General features: G+C 42.9%; 1 protein-coding gene across 19 annotated transcripts in view; it reads left to right on the forward strand.

Annotated features, from left to right (window-relative positions):
- PTPRK (protein tyrosine phosphatase receptor type K) overlaps window positions 1-23,247 on the forward strand; it is a 402,371-nt gene that overhangs the window by 104,548 nt on the left and 274,576 nt on the right. For all 19 annotated transcript variants that reach the window (XM_077289403.1, XM_077289389.1, XM_077289390.1 and 16 more), the window contains exon 3: window positions 21,291-21,562. In XM_077289403.1, coding sequence (XP_077145518.1) covers window positions 21,291-21,562 — 272 coding nt within the window. The remainder of the gene's footprint in view (window positions 1-21,290; window positions 21,563-23,247) is intronic.

Raw genomic sequence — 23,247 nt, forward strand, 5'->3', positions numbered from 1 at the left:
GACCTGGCAATATGATTCTCCAGTTCAGTACTAGTATGCACATAGCATAGATTTACCGTAGTTTTTGTTGTTGTTTTTTTTAATCTTAGAAAGTGGTGAGACCCGTAATGTTTTCATTTTTCGGGACATGCGGCTAGGTGAGGGCTTTTTTTTTTTTTTTTTTTCTTTTTGCAGCCTGAGCTGACGTTTTTATTGATGCCATTTTCAGTTAGACGCAATGTTTTGATTGCCTCATAGTGCACTTTATAGCAATTTTGTGGTGGTAAAAAGCGTAATTCTGTTTGTTTTTTTTTTGTTACGGGTTTACCAATCAGATTAATTTACATTATATTTTGATAGATTGGACTTTTCTGAGCTCACCAACACCAAATGTGTATTTTTTTTTTTTTTATTTTATTTTCAGTGGGGCAAAAGGAGGGAAGGTGATTTGAACTTAAGTTTTTTTTTTTTTTTCCTTCCACTCTATTTCCTAGGCCCCTGCTAAGTATAGCAGAAATCACGATCTCCAATGAATGCAAAGCCTGGTCCGGCATTCACAGGAGAATCTTAAAGACAGGCACTGGGATCATCAGCAGGCCCCTGCTGTCATGACAAGCCATCAGCGCCCCACGATCATGCTACGGGCACGTGGAATGACTCGCTGCCTTCCGGCGTATGTTAAATCTCGCTGTCAGAGATTGCTCCACCTGTGGCTGTTGAGGACACATGATAACTGATTGAATCATCTGTTATGTCCCGGGAAAGTTGTGGGCTCGGCGTGCCAGTCCCATCAGACACAGGGACACAACGTATGTCATGAAGGGGATAAAAACTTAAGAATGTTTGCCTACACGTTCCTCCGTCTTTTGAGTCTATTTTGAAAGGGGAATAGTGTTAACCAGAAATTTGTAAAAGTTTTTTTTTTTTGGAGACTAAACTCAATTTAATAAAATTGCAGGCCAAAGCGTAAAAAAAAAAAAAAGGCAAATCATCTCTTTAGTGTTTGCTTTGATGCTTAGTTATTTTATTAGTTTTTGAAGTCTTTGATTAAGAGGTCCTTGTTTTGTCTTTGAGGTACTGGTTGTGCCCTCTTATGGGGTTTTTTTTTATTGCACAAATCTTCTTCTATATCACACATCAAATCCTCTGTTAGCTTCTTAATTTCCCATGGGAAGTGTCGTGTATTGTCAGGGCATGCTACCAGTTTACTGTAGAATCCATTTCACACGTGTGTCTTTTTTGTCTGTATGTGACATTGTCACTCATGAAGGGAGATGTTCATTCGCCATGCTGCTCTTTACAGCGATCTTTTCTCATATCATTAAGATGGTTTCACAAAATTGTCTAGTTTATCAGCAGAATTTGTCGTAGCAGACTTGGTGCCCCTGCACACATTAGACTAACATCGTCTGAAAATGCCTATGTTGACGCTTTGACATGACTAATGTGTGTAGTGCCTCTCTACACAGCTGATACAATAGGCAATTGCACAGCCGACCCTGCTCCTCCTCCCCTTCACAATGACCTTTACACAAGCTTATTATATACGTCGATATAAAAGGTTGGATCAGGGACTGACCCTTATTGCTATGTACATGTGTTGTTTCCTTAAACAATTTGAAACTATAGTAGAAAAAAGGCCTATTAAACAGTGTGAAAATTGCAAGATTTCTATTTTTTATTTTTAATGCAGCATTACGTAAGATGTCCTCCTTCCTGTGGCTGCACAAGGCAACTGTTTGGGAAAGAGTCTCCCGAATTGAAACGTCACTTTCTGTTGTATTTCAGGAGCACATATGTCTATTTACAAATGCTTTTAGCACTTTAATAAAATTACTTCACCTTCTCAATTAACGAGTGTGCAGCAAATACTTGTCTTGCACCTGGAGAATCCATTCCCATTTTGCTAGCACCTCCAAAGAAAACTGTGTGCACTCTGAATTTTACTACATTACTTTTAATATACAGTGGCATGTAGAAGTTTGGGCACCCCTGGTCAAAATTACTGTGGTTGCGAACAGTTAAGCAAGTTGAAGATTAAATGATCTTTAAAAGGCCTAAAGTTAAAGATGACACATTTACTTTGTATTTTATGAAAACAAAAATCAACTTTTACATTTTAAAAAGTACAAAAAGGAAAATGGGCTGATGCAATAGTTTGGGCACCCTGCATGGTTAGTACCTAGTTACACCTACTTGCTTTTTTACTGATGGTATTATGTTTTGCCGGCGCTATGTAGTCGGTAAGCCAAACCTCCAACTCCTCAATTTCCCTGACTCACGACTTCGGACTCTGACTCCACAGCACTGCCATGCTGAGCCATGTACATAAAGTGCAGCACCGATTAATCTTAACTAGAAGCTTGTTCAGGAACAGAACAGGCATCTATAGGATATTTCATAACTTTCCCATATTATTATGAAAAAATTTAAACAGCACATTCTGCATTGAACTACTATACTCAATTTATTATATATTTTTAGGAGTCGGAGTCTGTCCATTTTATACCGACTCCACCAAAATGGACATCACATCCCTGATGTGTGCATCAAGAATTTGTTGAAATTTAATTGAATTTATCCTTTTCTCTACCAGTGAAATATTCCCTGTACTTTTCGCTGCAACACAACCCCAAAGCATGATTGATCCATCTCCATGCTTAATGGTTTGTGAGATGTTCTTTTCCTTAAATCGTGTCCTTTTTTTCCATGCATACCTTTTGATTATTTTGTCCAAAGAGTTATATTTTTACATTATTGGTCCAATGGACTTGTTTCCAAAATGGATCAGGCTTGTTTAGATGTTCTTTTGCATTCTTCTGACTCTGAACTTTATGGGCAGGATGCAGGAGAGGTTTTCTTCTAACGACTCTTGAAGGCCATATTTGTGCAGGTGTCTCTGAACAGTTGAACAATTTAGGCCTCTTTCACACTTGCGTCGTGTGACGTACTTCGCAATCCGTCGTTTTGGGCAAATAACGGATCCTGCAAATGTGCTCGCAGGATGCGTGTTTTGCCCATTGACTTGTATTGCCGACGAATCGCGACGTATGGACATACGTCGCGTCTTTCGTGCACGGGATCCGCCGTGTTTTGCTGGACCGTCTGCATGTAAAAACGTTCAAGCGAACGTTTTTTCGTACGTCGGAGCCACCATTTCCGACCGCACATGCGCGGCTGGAACTCCGCCCTCTCCTCCCCGAACTTTAGAATGGGCAGCAGATGCGTTGAAAAACTGCATCTGCTGCCCACGTTGTGCAGAAATTTCACAATGTGCGTCGGTATGGCGCGCCGGCGATTAGCGACGGACGCGTACCGACGCATGTGTGAAAGTAGCCTAACCAAGACTCCAGAGTCAGCTAAATCTTTCTGAAGGTCTTTTACAGTCAAGCAGGGATTCTGATTTGCCTCCCTCGCAATCCTACAAGCAGCTCTCACTGGAATTTTTCTTGGTCTTTCAGACTATATCTTAACCTTCACTGTTCCTGTTAGCTGTCGTTTCTTAATTACATTTCGAACTGAGGGAAAGGGCAATTTTAAAAAAATGCTCTGCCATCTTCTTTTATAGCCTTCTCTTGCTTTGGGGTCTCCACCATTAGAAATTTTCACACAAAAAGCTAAGTGATTTTTTTTTTTTTAATTTTTTTTAAATGTGACAAACGACTCTAAAATAAATATATATATATATATATATATATATATATATATATTATATATATATATATATATATAATTTTTTGCATGAAATACAAAGGAAATATGTCATCTTTAACTTTGGTCCTATTAGAGATCATTTATTCTTCAACTTGCTTAACTGTTAACGATAACAGCGATTTTTACCAGGGGTGCCCAAACATTTACATGCCACTGTAGGTTGTGATTGTGACTTAACCCGTGTTAGACACTTTTTTCCAATTTGGTAATCACAAGAAGGAGCCACAGGCTACTGTAAGATTATTGCAATCATTTAAGACTAGTCAGCCTACAGCTGTTACTCTTTTGAAAAAGTAATAAGACAAGGACCGTAGCCAAGAAAATAGGCATTCTTAATCATGATAGTTTCTCAACAAATTTACAGTGCCACTATGAAGGGCACAGTTAAGTAGAATGAAATAATTAGAATTTTATGTATCTACTAGATTGTGATTATCTACTAGATTATTCTAGAATATGCATGTCCCCGTAGTATATGGACAATGATGATTCCGACTGTGCCTGTCGCTGATTGGTCGAGGCAACCTTTTTGACATCATCGTCGCCATGGCAACCATTATGACATCTACGTCGATACTGTGCCCGTCGCTGATTGGTCGAGGCCTGGCAGCCTCGACCAATCAGACGCGGGATTTCCATTATGACATCATCGTCGCCATGCTGTGCCTGTCGCTGATTGGTCGAGGCCGCCAGGCGGCCTCACGCAATCAGCGAATGAATAAACGGGACAGACAGACATACAGACAGAAAAACCCTTAGACAATTATATATATACTAGACTGTGGCCCGATTCTAATGCATCGGGTATTCTAGAATATGCATGTCCCCGTAGTATATGGACAATGATGATTCCAGAATTCGCGGCAGACTGTGCCCGTCGCTGATTGGTCGAGGCAACCTTTATGACATCATCGTCGTCATGGCAACCATTATGACATCTACCTCGATACTGTGCCCGTCGCTGATTGGTCGAGGCAACCTTTATGACATCATCGTCGCCATGCTGAGCCCGTCGCTGATTGGTCGAGGCCTGGCGGCCTCGACCAATCAGAGACGCGGGATTTCCAGGACAGACAGACAGACAGACAGACAGACAGACAGACAGACAGACAGACAGACAGACAGACAGACAGACAGACAGACGGGAAAAACCCTTAGACAATTATATATATAGATAGATTTTATCATAGAGAAAAAAAACAGAGAAAAAAAAAAGAGAAAAAAACCCAACCAGCACCCCTAATGTGAACATGTGCAAAGCTGCAAGCTGCATCATATAGACAAAAAAACACAGCAGCACATGTACATGAATCTAGGCCATGTGAAAACACAGACAAATATTCAATATGAATTATACTTCAAAAATATTTTTTTACAATTTTTTTTCAAAAATTTTTTTTTCATAAAACTTACAGTAATGAAGATTCTTAGCACATAAATTGGCCAATTCATGTGTGCCCATCAACCACGGCAAGGTGATCTCCCTCTGATGGGTCCTACTCTACCGTACATGCCACTCTTGGGCCACCAGCCTACAACTATGGACAAAACATGTCACTCTGGGCTAAACCTACAATTTATGGGCAGGTAGAGCTGATTACCGCCACCTGCAAGGTCAATGGGAGGAGTGCAAGATCAGTATGGATGCAGCCACATCCAATAACTAAATAGAGAAAAAAACCAACCAGCACCCCTAATGTGAACATGTGCAAAGCTGCAAGCTGCATCATATAGACAAAAAAACACAGCAGCACATGTACATGAATCTAGGCCATGTGAAAACACAGACAAATATTCAATATGAATTATACTTCAAAAATATTTTTTTCAAAAAATTTTTTTTCATAAAACTTACAGTAATGAAGATTCTTAGCGCATAAATCTTTGTCTAGATTTTATCATAGTTAGAATCATAATCCAAGTAATTCTAGTGTCAATGAAAATGTTTTTTTTTTTTTTTTCTTGCACAAAACTACTTTTTAATTTATGATGTCTGACGTAAATTTGTACTACTTGTAGCTTTCATTAAGTGTAATAATTTGTCACCAGCTGTTGTGTTACTAAAGCTGTAAAGATATGTTTAGAGCTGGAGCCGTAGTTTTGACTTGCTTAATCTTCATAGATGGCTATTTATGCAATAGACCTCTGAAAGGTACCATCTGTAAGATTTGATGTGTACCACAACCCCTTAACCGTAGAATTGGGTGACTTGGGCGTAGGATTAAAAAAGAAAAAAAGCCACAAAAACGCATCAAAAACACATTGTGTGCACATAGCTTTAGGCTTCTTTCACACTTCCAAATCTGCACAGGATCCGTCAAGACGTTGTAATGACAGATCCTGTGCAGATTGTGGAAACCGTGTGCACTAGGCCTGTCTTTCTGACGGACCCGTCGAGGCTATGTGCACCTGTTGTGTATGCGTCTTCACAGCGGTTTTCCGCTGCGAAAACGCATACACAACACAAACCAGGTTTAAAAAAAAAAAAATCGCAGTATTCTCACCTGCCGGCGTTCCCGCGCAGCGATGCTCCCGGCAGCTAGCGTTCCTAGTAATACATTGTGAAATCTCGCGAGAAGTCACGGTCTCGCGAGACCTCGACTTCTCGCGGGATTTTGCAATGTATTACTAGGAAGTAACGCTAGCTGCCGGGAGCATTGGTGACGCTGTGCGGGAACGCCGGTAGGTGAGAAAATTGCGATTTCTTTTTTTATTTTATTATTATTTTTAACATTATATCTTGTTACTATTGATGCTGCATAGGCAGCATCAATAGTAAAAAAAAGAAAGAGAGCGAGAGAGAATTTCCCTGACGGGAAATTCTTCCACGCATGCTCTCTTTGAAAGGGCGGGACCTGTCGCTGGATTCCTGCTTTTCACAGGTAGCGACGCATCCTGCGCCCATAGGCTTCCATTGTAGCCAGTGACGGGCAGCGCAGGATGCGTCGCTGACCGATTTTCCGACGTGCAGAAAAATGTTCCTCTGAACGTTTTCTCTGCCCGACGGACCGTTTTTTTATGCAGGATCCAGTGAAAGACGGATGAAACGGATGGCCATCCGTCACAATCCTGCATTCTCAAAAAACGAGAGATGGGCTGACCACTTGCTGTTGTGTAGAGTTTTTAAGATCAGGCAGCTGAATTTTAAAATGCCAAATGCTTTTGTTCTCCTCCAAAAATTGATGCTACAGATGTCTGTTAGTGGCTTTCCCCCTCTCCGCTTGTAGAATACAGGAGAAAAATCTAATTTGGACATCCAACCTATTGTCCCGACCCCAATACACATGATGAGTGTCTCCAATGGGAAAGTACCGTAACCTGCTGCCTTACACCTTTGCCCCACGGTAGAAGAAAGTCAAGATTTTTAATTGAGTTGGACAAATTAACAGTTTCGCCCATGGCATCTTCCTATTATTCAAACCCAGTAGTCTTTTGTGTAGCAATCTGCAAGTTTTCTCCCTACTCTCATCTACTCCAAAGATGTACAGTAACTGGAGAGCCTAGCTTTAACACTTGATTTGTGGTGAGGCATGTCAGTAATGCATAACCGTTTGTGCCATTTATAGCACCAAAGTTGCATGGAATTTTAAGGATTTTTTTTGTTTTATGGTTCTAAGATAATAAGTAGCTGGAAACTCCCCAAAAATGTTTTTCTTCTTAGTTTTTCTAATGTTCAATGCTTTTGTAAGTAAAGTAAAATGCATATGCAAATTGTCTCTTAAGAGAAAAAAGGACTTGAACTCTAGTGCCACCAATTGGAAGTAGCTTCCATAAATCCATATCCATAACCATAACCCTTTATCAAGACTTGTCACATGATTTAGGATAGAAGCCAAACCAGAATCTCAATTTACAGATAGGTGTTGCGGTGTGTTACCCATCGTCAGTGCAAATGATGAGATGTAATTTGGCTAGTAAGGCTGGGTTCACATTGCGTTAACAGCAGCCCGTTCAACACATATGTTAACGGGCTGCTGTTAACGTAAGTGCTGGTATGGCTGTCCGCTAGCGCAGATAGAGCATCTGCTAGCTCTATCTGCGCTAGCGGTGACGGACCCGGAAACGCTGCAGCCTGCGTCTCAGGGTCCGTCACTCAATGACGGCACATCCCTAGCGCACGCCCATTGTGGGCGTGCGCTAGCGATGCGTCCGACATTGCATTCAATGGCGGCGTTAACGGACTACGTTACACCTCGTTATGCTGCGGTGTAACGCAGTCCGTTTAACGGATGCACAGAACGCAATGTGAACCTAGCCTAAGAGGTTTAAGCCTGGGATCCGCACACTTTCCATGGCTGCCAGAGGCGTCTCATGTGCATTGAGAGAACTTGGCACAAAGATCTTGTCTCCAGAGATCTCAGTTGCGCATGCGACTCCTATGGTGGACACTTTCCTGGAGTTCACTGCATTGGAAAACATGGAAAGTGTGGGGGCTCCAGGCTTTCACAAAATTTCAGTGGAGCCCCCGCACCGCCAAACACCACCTCCTACCATCCTGGGGCCCACCGCGTCACCCTGCCTCCACCACTAGCTTCCTACAGCTGTGACCCAGTCACCTGGGACCCCGCTCCACCACTGCTGCCTCTTAGATAATCTACCGTAAAAGTGTATTATAAGACTCTCAACCATTTTATTACAAAATAAATAATAAATGTTTTCCTATTTTGAGGTGCATCTTGTAATCTGGCGCGTATAATCTTCAAAATACGGTATATGCTCCATGCATGCTCCTTTTGGAAATTGAAATATGCAAATTTCCTCTACAGAAAGGAAGAGGACTTGATCTCTCGATTCTTGTTAGGCTTCTATCCAAAGTCATATGGCAAGGCTTGTTAAAGGGAATCTGTCAGCAGGATTTTTCACAGTAACCTACAGACAGTGTCCGGTTCCCTTTAAAGCAGGGGTGGTAAATCTTTTTGCTACCAAGGGTCATTTGGATATTTTTACCATCCTTCGGGGGCCGTACAAACTCCACCCACAAAGTACATCCTGACTCTGGCACTGGTTTCAGGACGTAATCTTTCATTGCATGTCCTTCAGTGTTCAGTAGTGAATGCTGCATGTGTATGCTAACAGAAGAAATTAATGAACTCGTGTCAATCAAAATACAACTCCTTGCCCAAGAATGCGGTCCCTGAGAATCTGCCCGGGGGCCTGTAAGAGGTCATCGAGGGCCGTAAATGGCCCTAGGGCCTGAGGTTCCCCACCTCTTCTTTAAAGGGTCGATATTGACTTTTAGGGTTGCTACTTCCAATAGATGGCAGTAGCGTTCAAGTCCTCTTCCTCTCTGAAGAGGCAATTTGCATATTTAATTTCTCAGAGGAGCATGGATGGCATGTAAGTCTCCTCACTCTGACATGCCAGGCCTGGCTCGTCATTCTCAAGAAGAAATGTTACCCCTTAGATCCCGTTTTTATTAAGGAAACCGAGACATAAGTTTGCTCGGACTATCTAGGTGTTGTGTTGTCTGCGTTTTATCAGCAGTTCCAGTACACGGTAAAATTCTGTATCTTGTGTGTTCCGTCTTGTACTGTAAAGAGATGGCACATTACTTTTCTAAGTACACATGGCTCCTGTTACGTCCTTATGCCATGTCATGTGCGTTGATACGTTGAGCCACATACTTAAGTGCGTGCCTTTAATCTCGTGGCGAGACATTGAATGAGGCATCTATTTTTTTTGTCATATTTGTGGCTAGTTGTAATGTTTGTTTTAGATTTCATTGTTTTTCTCGGTCTCCCATGACAGCACTACGGAGAGAGGGGATCCGCCCTTCAGGGACCGGAAACCTACAGATAAAAGGGCGGTACCTCTCCCTCGCATCAGTTGGTTTCCTGTCCCTGACAGGGAACCTCTCTATCGGACGGTACCTGACATGAAGACCGATGGACCGAGACCGGGACCGGGCGGTCGAGTTCCGGCAGCGAGGAGGCTCCTGCCGCGGCTTGTCCGGCTCCCGAAGCCGCCACCGCTGGGACCGAGGGGTCCTTCAGGGTGAGCGAGGGGAGAACGCCGCCAGACTCCATAGGAAAAAGGGGCGCTGATCACCCGGAGCTCCTGCGCCGACCGCTGCACGCTCCGGGTGTACAAAGATGGCCGCCGCACCGGAAATGCGGCAAGGACTTCCGGGTCATCGCGCGCGCATGCGCAGTAAAATCTTCTCCCTGGGAGCAGGAACCGGAAGTGCGGCAGACGCCGGGGGATTGCCGCCGGTTACAAAAAGGGAGATTATGCACACATGGGTGTCGCACTTTCTCCCTGTAACCATGGAGGACAGCGACACGCAGGAGCTGCAGCCTGGACAGCAGCGCCACGCAAAGAGCACCAGGAGTGGATCTAGCAGCCGTTCCACACGGCGCAGCAGATCCGCTGCGAAAACTGATACTCCGTCTCAAGGACCTTCCTTACCAGGCCCGAGTCCCCCTCCAGAACCGGTACCTGCCTTCACATCCAGGTGGTGAGTGATCTTCGTGAATGTACATATTTATAATGGAGCTCCCTCTTCTCCCTTACTAGGGTAAGAAGAGCACGGAGAAAAGGAAAAATAGGGTCTGCCCCACCTGTAACAAAGCTTTACCAGTAACCTGGGAGAAAAAGCTTTGCAAGTCATGCATCCAACGCTTACTATGTGAGGAGACCCCCGACTTCGCTTCTGAACTTAAAGATGTGATCAGATCTGAGGTTCAGAATGCCCTTCTATCCTCCAAAAAAGAGGTGAAGAAGGTGAAGGAAACAGTACATTCCCACTCGGGCCGATCGTCGTCCGAAAATGCTGACTCGGACGATTCAAAATCCCTCCTTTCCTCGTCCGAGGAAGAGTCGGGCCGACATTGCTTCCCACTAGAGGAAGTAGATTCCTTAGTGAGAGCAGTTAGGGCTACTATGGGGGTGGAGGAACCCAAACCCGACAAAACGGCCCAAGATGTGATGTTTGGAGGTCTGGGACAAAAAAAGAGAAGAACTTTTCCCCTAAATCCTAATGTCCAGACATTAATTAAAAAAGAATGGGAGAAACCGGATAGAAGAAATTCCTCGGTACCCTCCCTTAAAAGAAAATATCCCTTCGAGGATGAGGCTTCCTCTTTCTGGGATAAGGCACCAAAACTAGATGTTGCAGTAGCCAAAGCCTCGAAAAAATTTGCGCTGCCATTCGAGGACATGGGTACCCTCAAAGACCCGTTAGATAAAAAAGCGGATACTTTCCTCAAGGGAGCATGGGAATCAGCTGGGGGTAGCCTGAGACCTGCAGTTGCAGCTACTTGCACCTCCAGATCCCTTATGGTGTGGATCGACCAACTGGAAAGTCAGATCAAAGACGGGTTACCCAGAAAACAATTGCTGGATTCGTTCCCTGCAATGAGAGCAGCAGCAGCGTTCCTGGCAGACTCCTCGGCGGACTCTGTACGCCTAACATCTAAGGCCGCTGCTCTTTCCAACGCTGCCAGAAGAACCTTGTGGCTAAAGAGCTGGCCGGGAGATCTACAGACAAAATTAAAGTTATGTTCTATCCCATGTGAGGGCAATTTTTTATTCGGAGAAACCCTGGATGACATCCTCCAAAAGGCGGGGGATAAGAAGAAGGGGTTTCCAAATCTGGGTCCGACTCCATTTAAACAGTCTTTTCGGAGCCGCAGATTTTTTCGTCGTAGACCCCCCAGAGAGCAGAATAAGTGGGAAGAAGGAAGGAGAAGGGATAGGGGTTACCTCTTTGGCAACACCTCCCGTGACAAAAAGTTCTCCAAATGACATTTATCCTCCGGTGGGAGGAAGACTAACATCGTTCCTTCCCGCCTGGGAAAAAATTTCCAACAACATCTGGATCCTAAATCTCATACGGTATGGCCTAAAAATAGATTTTGTGTCTTTCCCTCCCCGGAACTATGTGATAACAAAAACAAGATCTTCGGCTGCAGAACAGACTGCATTAGAGGAGGAAATCATGACCCTACTACAAAAATCGGTGATTCGGGAAATATCTCCTCAGGAGGTAGGGGAAGGTTTTTTCTCCCCTCTATTTTTAGTACCAAAGCCCGACGGGTCCTTTCGGACAATCATAAATCTAAAAAACCTAAACAGATACGTCGTAAATTACAAATTCAAAATGGAGACGATAAGGTCCACTATAAAGATTCTCTTCCCGAACTGCTACATGGTCGTAATAGATCTAACCGACGCATACTATCATGTGCCCATCCACAATCAATCCCAAAAATTCCTCAGGATGGCAGTCTCCATAAAGGGCCAAATAAGGTTTTTTCAATACAAAGCTCTTCCATTCGGGATTTCAATAGCCCCACGTATATTTACGAAAATAATAGCGGAAATGATGGCCCACGTGAGGGAACAAGATATACTAATAGTCCCTTACCTGGACGACTTTCTTATCGCAAGCAACTCAGCACAAAGTTGCAGAGAAAAGAGAGACCAAGTGATGACCATCCTGACGGACTTGGGATGGCTTATAAACATAAAAAAATCGAAATTGGAACCCTGTCAAGTACAAGAGTTCCTAGGACTGACATTGGACTCTCGGGTCCAAGAATGCCGGCTTCCGGGTCCCAAAAAAGACAGCATATTGTCCATGATAGCGCGAACGTTACACAATCCCTCAATGACTCTAAGGAGGGCAATGTCGCTTCTGGGCTCTCTGTCCTCATGCCTACCAGCGATACCCTTTGCGCAATTTCATACAAGAGAGCTTCAGTGGCACATCCTGGAATGGCAATTGTTACTAAAAAAACAAATTGGAAAGCCGGCTCACCCTAGATTCGTCAGTTATTCATTCCCTTCTCTGGTGGGGAAAAGACCAAAACCTGTCAAAGGGAGTCCCTTGGGTACCAAACATCTCTCGGATAATAACAACCGATGCGAGCCCCAAAGGGTGGGGGGCCCACCTGGGGGACAAAATAGCCCAGGGAAATTGGTCAGATCAAATACTATTAGCATCCTCAAACCAAAAAGAACTTTGGGCGGTATATCATGCTCTTCTTTTTTTCCTAGCCGATATTCAGGGACACCATGTCCGAGTTCTTTCGGACAACAAAGTGACTGTAGCCTATATAAACCACCAGGGGGGAACAAGGTCTCGTTCACTGATGAGTTCTTCAGCCAAAATTATCAAACTGGCGGAAGAAAACTTACTATCCCTCTCGGCACTACACATCCAGGGTTCAAACAACGAAAGGGCAGATTACCTGAGCCGGACTCAGTTAAAACAAGGCGAGTGGTCCCTAAACCAATCCATCTACAATCAGATCACAAAAATGTGGGGGACACCAACAATAGACCTGTTCGCCAATTGCAAAAACAAAAAAGTAGGCAAATTTTGTTCTCTAAGCCCAGAAGGGAATCCCCAGGCTCTGGATGCTTTTCTGATTCCATGGACACACAAACTGACATACGCCTTTCCGCCAACCATTCTGATTCCAGCAGTCATTCGGAAAGTCAGAGAGGACAAAACAAAAATGATCCTGATTGCCCCATTCTGGCCAAAAAGAGCATGGTTTTCCTGGCTAAGGATACTATCGATATCAGACCCGTGGGTTCTACCGGATATGCCAGACCTTATACATCAAGGTCCAATCTTCCACCCACAGGAGTCGAACCTCCATTTGACAGCCTGGTTTTTGAACGGGGACTATTAAGAGAAAGAGGTTTCTCAGATAACTTAGTGGCTACACTCTTAAAAAGTAGAAAGCCCATCACCACTAAAATTTATGGGAAGACGTGGAGGAAATTCCTATCTGTCTCCAAGGTAAAGATCCAGGACAGGCCTTCAATTCCTAAAATTCTGGAGTTCCTACAAAAAGGTCTGGAGCAGGGGCTGGCAGTCAGTACCCTGAAGGTACAAATAGCAGCTTTAGGAGCCTTATATAACCAAAACATTGCTGCTAACCCATGGGTAATAAGATTTATTAAGGCGGTTACAAGATCAAAACCCTTAGTTATTCAAAAAACACCCTCATGGGACCTAAATTTAGTCCTTTCAGCATTAACGGGCCCTCCATTTGAACCTATACAAACGATTTCCATAAAAACATTATCACTTAAAACCATTCTCTTAGTAGCTCTAACATCTGCGCGCCGAATAAGTGACATCCAAGCCCTCTCCTCTAATCCACCTTTCACTAAAATCTTGGATGATAGAGTCATTCTTAGACCCGACCCAGCCTATTTGCCAAAAATGGCATCAAAATTTCATAGGTCACAAGAAGTATCCCTACCATCCTTCTGTCCAGACCCGAAAAACGAGAAAGAGCTAAACTTCCATAATCTAGACGTTAGAAGATGCCTAGTCCAATACCTAGATTCCACCAGGGAGTATAGGAAGGAAGGCTCTTTGTTTGTCTGTTTTCAGGGTCCCAGGAAAGGATTCCGGGCATCCAAGGGAACTTTAGCCAGGTGGATTAAGGAGGCAATAGCCTTGGCATATTCATCTTCGGGGAATACAATCCCGGATGGTATAAAAGCGCATTCCACAAGAGCAGTAGCTACCTCATGGGCTGAGAGGTCAGAGGTATCAATAGAGCAAATCTGTAAGGCGGCCACCTGGTCATCACCATCAACCTTTTTTAGGCACTATAGACTTAATCTAGCCTCTGTATCTGACTTAACCTTCGGACGAAGGGTCCTTGAGGCGGTGGTCCCTCCCTAAGCTTAATCTCTGCAATTCTCTCCGTAGTGCTGTCATGGGAGACCGAGAAAGTCATAGTTACTCACCGTTAACGGTGTTTCTCGGAGCCCATGACAGCACCTGCTTATTCCCTCCCATCACGAGTGCGGTGAGCACCTTTTTAAATATAATTTATATAATTTATATGATGTATATACTATACGTTTAGGCACGGGGTTCCTCTATTAAGAAACGTTATAAAATAATGTTCTCTCTGTTGCAACTAACCTGGAGGTCCTCTGATGCTCTGTAAACCAACTGATGCGAGGGAGAGGTACCGCCCTTTTATCTGTAGGTTTCCTGTCCCTGAAGGGCGGATCCCCTCTCTCCGTAGTGCTGTCATGGGCTCCGAGAAACACCGTTAACGGTGAGTAACTATGACTTTTTTTCTGTTACAATATGCCTTTATCTATGGCTGTTGTCACAAAGTGTTCATAGCATTATAATGTAACCTAATAATTTAATATTATTTCACCTGTTAATGAGACACCAGAGAGAGTGGCGTTCCCTGTGTGTTTGTACACTTCCATGAAAACCTAACTACCAGCCAGATTCACAGCAGACAGAGGTAGAGAAGCTTAGCCAGTCCCTGAGCTGCTTGACACACAATTGCTCCATTTAGCGAGCAGATGTTGCGTTTGCTCGGCTTGAACAGGAGAGAGCAGATTGGAATTTGCCTGAAGCCATTCTTGCCTAAGGCCATATTTTGTCCAGGAGACGAAGAGTGTTATTGATATCATAAATATCTTGGGTTCATTTCAGAGATCTCTGTGGACTGTCAAATGCAACTACAGATAGCCTAGATGTGTTTAACATATGAGGAGCGCTTTTTGGTTCACAACCTCTACCAGAGTCAGAAAGCCAACACACCTTGGAAGCTGCAATTACTGACTCAATGGTTGAGATTATTGGTGACCCACTAAAATATTTGTTATGTTTTCTTGAGTTGTCATGCACCTATGTCTTCACATTTTTTTGAACTATGCATTAAATTTGACTTGTAGTAGAGATGGTTAAATATACCAAATGACTACCCCGTTTGTGAAGCGCTTCTATACCTCACTATACCTTAGTCAGATGGACTTTTTACACAGGGCATAACCAAATACAACATAGCCCAAGAGCATTGGCTTATTGCAACATGGACTAAGTCTGGCTTAAAGAAGCACTTCTCGTCCCAGCAAAGCTTTTATCCTCTTTAATAAATTCCAGTCATGTTATCCTATAGCACTGTGTACTTACAGTTGCTCATTTTGACTTTCTACTGAGCTAATTCTTCTCTTTTCTATGCTCTATATAGAAACAGGAAGTCTCTTGTGCTTGCCTTTATCATTCCCCTCTTTAACTTCTGACCCAGCTGCTCCGCTCTTTCCCTGCCAGGGACTTTTGCAGTGCCTTACGACTCATTACTCATACATGGAAAATTGACCTCTTATTTCTACATAGAGCCTAGATGGCTAAAGCTAGTCTTTAATCATGTGATGTCATAGACCTAATGAAAAACAGAAGAATTGTTTTGGTAGAAAGGCAAAATGAGCAATTGTAAGTGCACAGTGCTATGTAATATGATTACTGCAATATATTAAGAGGACAAAAATTGTGATAGGAGGAGGAGTGCTCCTTTAAAGAGTAGCCGTCCTTTACCGTATATACTTGTGTATAAACAGAGTTTTTCAGCACATTTTTTTGTGCTGAAAATGCCCCCTTCGGCTTATACACGAGTCATTATCCCAGTTAATGGCGGGGGAGGGGGAGCGGCGGAGCAGCGGGGTCACAGGAGGAAGAAGCCGGCGACTGCGGCTAAAGCCTGTACCCACTGCTGAAGAGAAATTAATATTCACTGCACTGGTAATGAATATTCATTTCTCTTATAGCGTGCGCCCTGTTACAACTGCAGCCACCGGCTTCCAGCAGCTGCCGGGCTCTCACGGATGCCCGCTCATTAAGATGATAAATATTCACCACTCCCATAGGCGTGGAGAGAGGTGAATATTCATTACCTTTATGAGTGGGGAGACGTGATCGCTCGGCCAGAAGAGCAGCTGGCACAGGAACGAGATGCTGCGAGGGCGCGCAGGGAAGCTAAGGAAGATGTTGTGTTTTTTTGGGGGTTTTTTTTTATGTGCTTTTCTCATGCGGCCATACATACAAAGATGGGAATGAGGAGCCATGCAGACAAGGATGGGGATAAGGAGACATGCAGACAAGGGTGGGGGTAAGGAGCCATGCAGGCAAGGATGGGGATAAGGAGCCATGCAGACAAGGATGGGGATAAGGAGCCATGCAGACAAGGATGGGGATAAGGAGCCATGCAGACAAGGATGGGGATAAGGAGCCATGCATACCAGAATAGAGATTAGGGGACAATACAAACCCGGCTTGTACTCGAGTCGATAAGTTTTCCCAGTTTTTCGAGGCAAAATTAGGTGCCTCCGCTTATACTCGGGTCGGTCGACTTATACACAAGTATATGCTGTAATATTTTACTTTCATAAATTGATATCACACATGAAAATAAGTAACTTTAAAAAACCTGCTTTCTCCTCCTTCACTGAACTTGTAAACTCTTTCCAGATTTTCACATTGAGAGAGTGCGGTTGTGGTTTCAGGTGCCTTTGCAGCAGAATGGGTCTTTTTTTTATCTTCCACCTCTTCAATCTCTCTATAGTACTTTAGGAGCACTAACTGTCTTCTTCTATCTCCGTAATAGGAAGGCGAAGGCCTGTGTTCACTGAAAGCAGATTATACCTATGAATTGAGAATACATTATCAGTCCAGGAGTGGAAAGAAGGAATTTCTCTAATAAGATATATTACAAATATAACACATATTACAAATATAACTCAAGCGACAATAGAGTATATTTAGGTCAGAAAATACTTTTATTAGTGCTTTATGAAAACAAAAAACAAATTAAATTTAATAGGATAACTAAAACAGAGGGTGCTGTCCTTTAATGCAGAGACATTAAGCACTTATTCAAGTGTTGGGAGCACTTAAACAAATTCCAAGCATTAGTTTAGGTGCCATAGCTTAATCTGATAATTCTATCTTTCCAGGATACAGTTTCCCAATATAGATACATGGTAGGCACAACGCACGTTTCGATGTTATCGTCACACACTGATGATGACATCGAAACGTGCGTTGGGGCGGTGGAGACAACACACACAGCAGTTCTCACTTTATGCAAGTTGATTCTTTTTATTATGTGCCTTCCATGTATTGATATACATGTATCCCATACAAAATTTTTCCTATCTGAATTCTAACCAAAGAGGTATTTCCTTTTATGAATACTTTCTATTTATCCCAAAATAAACTGCTCTGTGAAAAGTCCTTATGACTGATTGAATGCATATTATATACTCCTGTCCTCACTTTGTACTCCATTTCTTTTATGCAGCATAGGAGCAGAACAGTGGAATTGATAGCTCTAATTAACGCCAATAGTGCCTAGTGGATCCCAGTGGTTAAAATCTGGTACATCCGTCTGTGATATCTCCCCCCCCCCCCTTTTTTTTTACACAAATTCTGTTTGACTTGTGTTGATAAAGCCAATTATTCTACATTTTTTATGCACTCTCTATTGACTTGATTGACGATAAATAATACAAATCTATGTATTTTTCTTTCATCCTGTTTGCACATCTGCAGCAAAGCCTCTGGCAGATTCCACCTAAGAAGTGCCGGCCAAAATAATTAAGCAGCACGCTGCGCTGTTCTGGTAAAATGCCACTGCCGATGATGGTCAGTCAGTGGTCTTTTGCATCAGTCAAGTCAGGGATTTGGTTTTCCTAAGGAAATTATTAAGACAGAAGGGGGGGAATAATGATCAAAAGAGAAGTGACAAAGTTGACATCTTGACTCCCATAGAAATGAATTTAATTTGTTACCTATCCACCATAATCTATTATTATTATTATTCATTCTGCTGCTAATATAAAAGTAATCTCTTATTGTCTCATGACCAACTCGGTCACCTGGCTCATCTCTGGAGGACATCCATGAGTTTGGAGCTTCCTTGGATTTTATAAAAATTAGATTGGTCATGGGGTCTCTTTAGTATCGTAGTTTATACATGATTGGTAAGGGAAAGGTAAAATGTATCTATTAAGAAGTGATAATGTTTGCACTGAGGACAGTGTCTTATTTGTCAGGGTTTGTTTCCTTTGTATCCGTTTTTTATCTTGTCCTAGAACACCTATTCAAGGCAGAATGCCAGAAATTGCGTTCAGAATCCTTGACAAAGACAATTGTCCTCCCCTATTTCGCCTGAAGCCCTAGGTTATCCAGCAGCAGCACTGTCTGGCTGATTCACCACATTCACAAACACTTGTCTTTAAAAAGGAAAACAAGAATTAGGTTCTTCGAGGACAAAGTATTGTTGGGTCACAAGGGGAAAAGAGAACTAGCTTTTCTCTGTTTAGTTTTGTAACCTGATGCTGTTTTACTGCCTGTAAACACGTTGTGGTATTGTCGCTTGAAGCAAATCTGTCCGCAGATTTTTGCTGCTCCTTTTGAGAGCAGCGTGATCTAGGGGCAAAGACCCTGATTCCAAAGATCTATGTCATAGTGGGCTGATTGCTGCTGTTTTTATAAAGTCACTGCTCTATCTGCTGCAGTTCCAGCAGTTCTCTGAATGCTGAGCTCTGTATAGCCCCGCCCACACCGCTGATTGGCAGCTTTCTGCCTATGCACAATCAGTGGTGAGGGTGAAATTATACAGAGCTCATAACTATTGAGGATGATCTTCTCTTTTCTCTGCTGTATATAGAAACAAAAAGTCTCTTTTTCCCTGTCTGAGTCATCCCCCTCTTTTATTCCTGACCCCAGCTGCTTAGCTCCTCACCTGCCAGGGTCTTTTGCAGTGACAGCTCATGCAGGAAAAATAGACCACCTGTTTCTGCATAGAGCTTAGAAGTGTTCAGCTAATTTGTTTCCAATCATGAGATGTCATATACCCAATGGAAAATAGAAGAATCAGCTGGGTAGAAGGGTAAAATGAGCAATTGTAAGTCCACAGTGCGGAGTTCTCTTTTTAAAAATTCTCAGTTTTATCCTAAGTTTACTAATGTCTTTCTTTGTTAAACTTGACATTTTAATATGAATTTTAACAATTCATAGAATAATACTGCCTTAAAGGCATATCCAGGACAAAACCGATAGTGCTACAACCTAGTACTGGATCTGAGGAAGTAGTCCATGGCACTATGAATCACCGCTATCGACCACCCTATGCTAGCCAAAGCAAGTGGTGGTTTGCTCATTGAGTGCTGCCTAATAGAGAGACATTTCTTGGGATGTAAGGGTCTTTTCATACCTCTGTCAATATAGTCAATAAGTGTAGCTTACTAAAGGGGAGCGTACCATTATTTCATCACCTGGAATGTAGCCTGTGTTGAACCGTACTGCATATTCTGTAGTTTTGCTTCAGAGGGTTTCACTTGCATAAGAATAAGCTTGAGTACCAGTCATAGGCACAACCAGAGTATAGAACTGTGTCTGATGGGCAATAGAGTAGATGTATGGCTTACTGTAGCATCATGTTCCCCTTTAACCAGCAGCTAAAAAAAGGGCCAAAAGTGGGAACCATACTGATCAAATATTGAAGGGAGAGTTGATCAAATAGATCTGCCTGACGCTGGTCCAGCAGCCTCGTAGTACATGGCTACAAGACCAGAGGCCTGTGAGCCACCTTCTACCCGTCGACACCACCGGCACCTGTTATAGTTAGAAGGTTTGGTGCGATGTCATGTGACTTTTTCCATAGTGTAAAAAGAAGTGAACCAGGGATGCCACCAGGACAGAGAAGATTACCAGGGCTCTGGTCTGTCAGCCAGGAAGAGCGATCTATCGACACAAAAATCTTCTTTATTGGTTCATGTTAAAGTTCGAAACATCCACAATGGCTTAGAGCAATAAAAAAACATTGACACATTTCTGGTGCGTCATGACCATGACTAAAGGTGCTTGATCCATCAGAAATGCGTCAATTCTTTTTTTTTTTTATTGTTCTACGCCAATGTGAATGTTTTGAATTTTAACCAATGAAGGTGATTTGTATGTGTTTTGCGCTGGATCTCTCTTCCTTGCTTCCAGGTTTGGGTGTTTTTGGCAGTAGCACTCTACGTGCTCCGGACAGTACTGGATTCAGGCATTCCTTGTGAGCTTGACTTTGTTTCTTCTGGTCTGTCGGCCTTGGATTACCGACGTGGTCGCTTTACCAAGATTCTCAGACTTTTTTTTTTTATCAACTCGAATTGGTGGCCTATATCCTAAGAATAAGACTTAATAATATGGTCCCGGAAAACTTAATGGAAAGTAATACATTTTTTACATTTATACTTAACATTTATTTAGGACCGGTCAGGATTATCCTTCAATTTCCAAATTCACGTTTTTGTTATTAAAAAGACATGAGTTTTTTTGGAGCGCTGAGAATGTAAAGTGTCTTTATGGCGTTGTAAATATGAAATAATGCATGTAAAGGTCTATGTAGAAGATGAAACGTTCAAGGACTCCTTCCTTCTCCCGTGCAGCCATCCATCATTATCTTTCGATATTTCCATCTACTTTCTCTGCCTCGTGTGTTTAAGTTCAGTACAAAAGGAAGCGTTCAGCTGCAGCAAATGTTTTCTGTGTTTTTCTAGTTTATTCTTTTACAGAGGTCATACAATTCCGGTGGGTTCTCGACTCGCTTTGTCAGATTCTGGCTGTGTTACCAGAGCTCTACTCTCTATATAGCTATAAAATCTTTTAGCGAATGTGCAGATTTTTGTAAAAATTCTGCTGCTTACAATGCACTTTACACATGTTCGACATCATTTTGTGTGATAGATGTGTCCTCAAGACAGAATGAAAATTCCTTGTGCCAGAAAAAGTGAAGTTCTTGACCTTGATATTTGTTTCCCTTTCTTTGAAGGCTCCTACATGATTGTGGACTCCTCCAAGCATGACCCTGGAGAGAAGGCTCGTCTTCAGCTTCCTAACATGAAGGAAAACGACACTCACTGCATTGATTTTAACTACCTTCTGTTCACCCAAAAGCGAGATAATCCCGGGACGTTGAACATTTTTGTGCGGGTCAACAAAGGACCTCTAGCTAACCCTATCTGGAATGTAACTGGCGCAACGGGAAAGGACTGGCTGAGGGCAGAGTTGGCGGTTAGCACCTTTTGGCCAAATGAGTACCAGGTAAAGCCATGCTAATCTGATCATGATAACACTATTGGGAATAAAACCCATTATTTCTAATACCACGATTATCTTTCCATTCTCGGATTAAACAGGCTTTGTAAAGGGATTGTTCTTCTTTTAATGATCCTGCAAAACAGATTTATTCTGCCTTGTTTCTGGGTGAATGTGAAATTTTAGAAACAAATGATGATTTGGTATTGTCTGTGAGAGAATTCTCCGGCGAAGAAACGGCTTTGTGTGCTTAATCCGTGCTAAGAGCATGGGGCCTTAATCTAAAGGGATGTATTATGTGTAGGGGGTGATAATTTTCAAGTAAAGGGCTAATAGTCCTTGACATTTCGCGTAGCTATACTTTCTAGAAAAATATATGCATTAAAAAAAGCTTTAAGTTAACTAGACAGCTGTAATGTGGGTCATCAACTTTACGCGAGAGGTTTATGGCATTTTTTATGTTTTTCACGTGTGTGTGTGAGAGGCTCAGTAATGGTGCAGCCAGATGTCATTATAAAGTCCATCAAAGGTTATAAAACACATGCTTTTTTTGCATCACATTCTTCAAAATGGTGCACATCGTTTATGAATTTGGTGCAAAATCCAGAATATATATTTTTTTCCTTAAGTCAGTTTTTGGAACTTGAGCACCAAAGGCCACAAATCCTTCAAAAACTACCCAAAATGCACCAAATTGTAAAGTCGTTCAGAAATTTTACTCCAGGAATGGACTGAAGTGTAGGATACACCCCACGCAAAAAAAATTACTTTCGTGATATGCCTTATGCACACATTGTTAGCTTCAGTGGTACTTGACCACTGAGGCTGGTGATTGCTGCAGAGATGATATGCTGTATGTGTGGCGTATAGGAAGCTTATGTGGCATGTGACCACTGAGGCCGGTGATTGCTGCAGAGATGATATGCTGTATGTGTGGCATGTGACCACTGAAGACAGTGATTGGTGATATGCTGAATGTGTGGCCTGTAGGAAGCTTATGTGGCACGTGACCACTGAGGCTGGTGATTGCTGCAGAGATAATATGCTGTATGTGTGGCGTATAGGAAGCTTATGTGGCATGTGACCACTGAGGCCGGTGATTGCTGCAGAGATGATATGCTGTATGTGTGGCATGTGACCACTGAAGACAGTGATTGGTGATATGCTGAATGTGTGGCCTGTAGGAAGCTTATGTGGCACGTGACCACTGAGGCTGGTGATTGCTGCAGAGATGATATGCTGTATGTGTGGCGTATAGGAAGCTTATGTGGCATGTGACCACTGAGGCCGGTGATTGCTGCAGAGATGATATGCTGTATGTGTGGCATGTGACCACTGAAGACAGTGATTGGTGATATGCTGAATGTGTGGCCTGTAGGAAGCTTATGTGGCACGTGACCACTGTGGCTGGTGATTGCTGCAGAGATGATATGCTGTATGTGTGGCATGTGACCACTGAAGACAGTGATTGGTGATATGCTAAATGTGTGGCCTGTAGGAAGCTTATGTGGCACGTGACCACTGTGGCTGGTGATTGCTGCAGAGATGATATGCTGTATGTGGAATGTAGGAAGATTATGTGGCACGTGACCGCTGAAGCTGGCAATTGCTGCAGAAATGGTATGCTGAATGTGTGGCATGTAGGAAGCTTATGTGGCACGTGACCACTGTGGCTGGTGATTGCTGCAGAG

This window comes from Ranitomeya variabilis, chromosome 2 (genome assembly GCF_051348905.1).
Source record: "Ranitomeya variabilis isolate aRanVar5 chromosome 2, aRanVar5.hap1, whole genome shotgun sequence".
Classification (NCBI taxonomy): Eukaryota; Metazoa; Chordata; class Amphibia; order Anura; family Dendrobatidae; genus Ranitomeya; species Ranitomeya variabilis.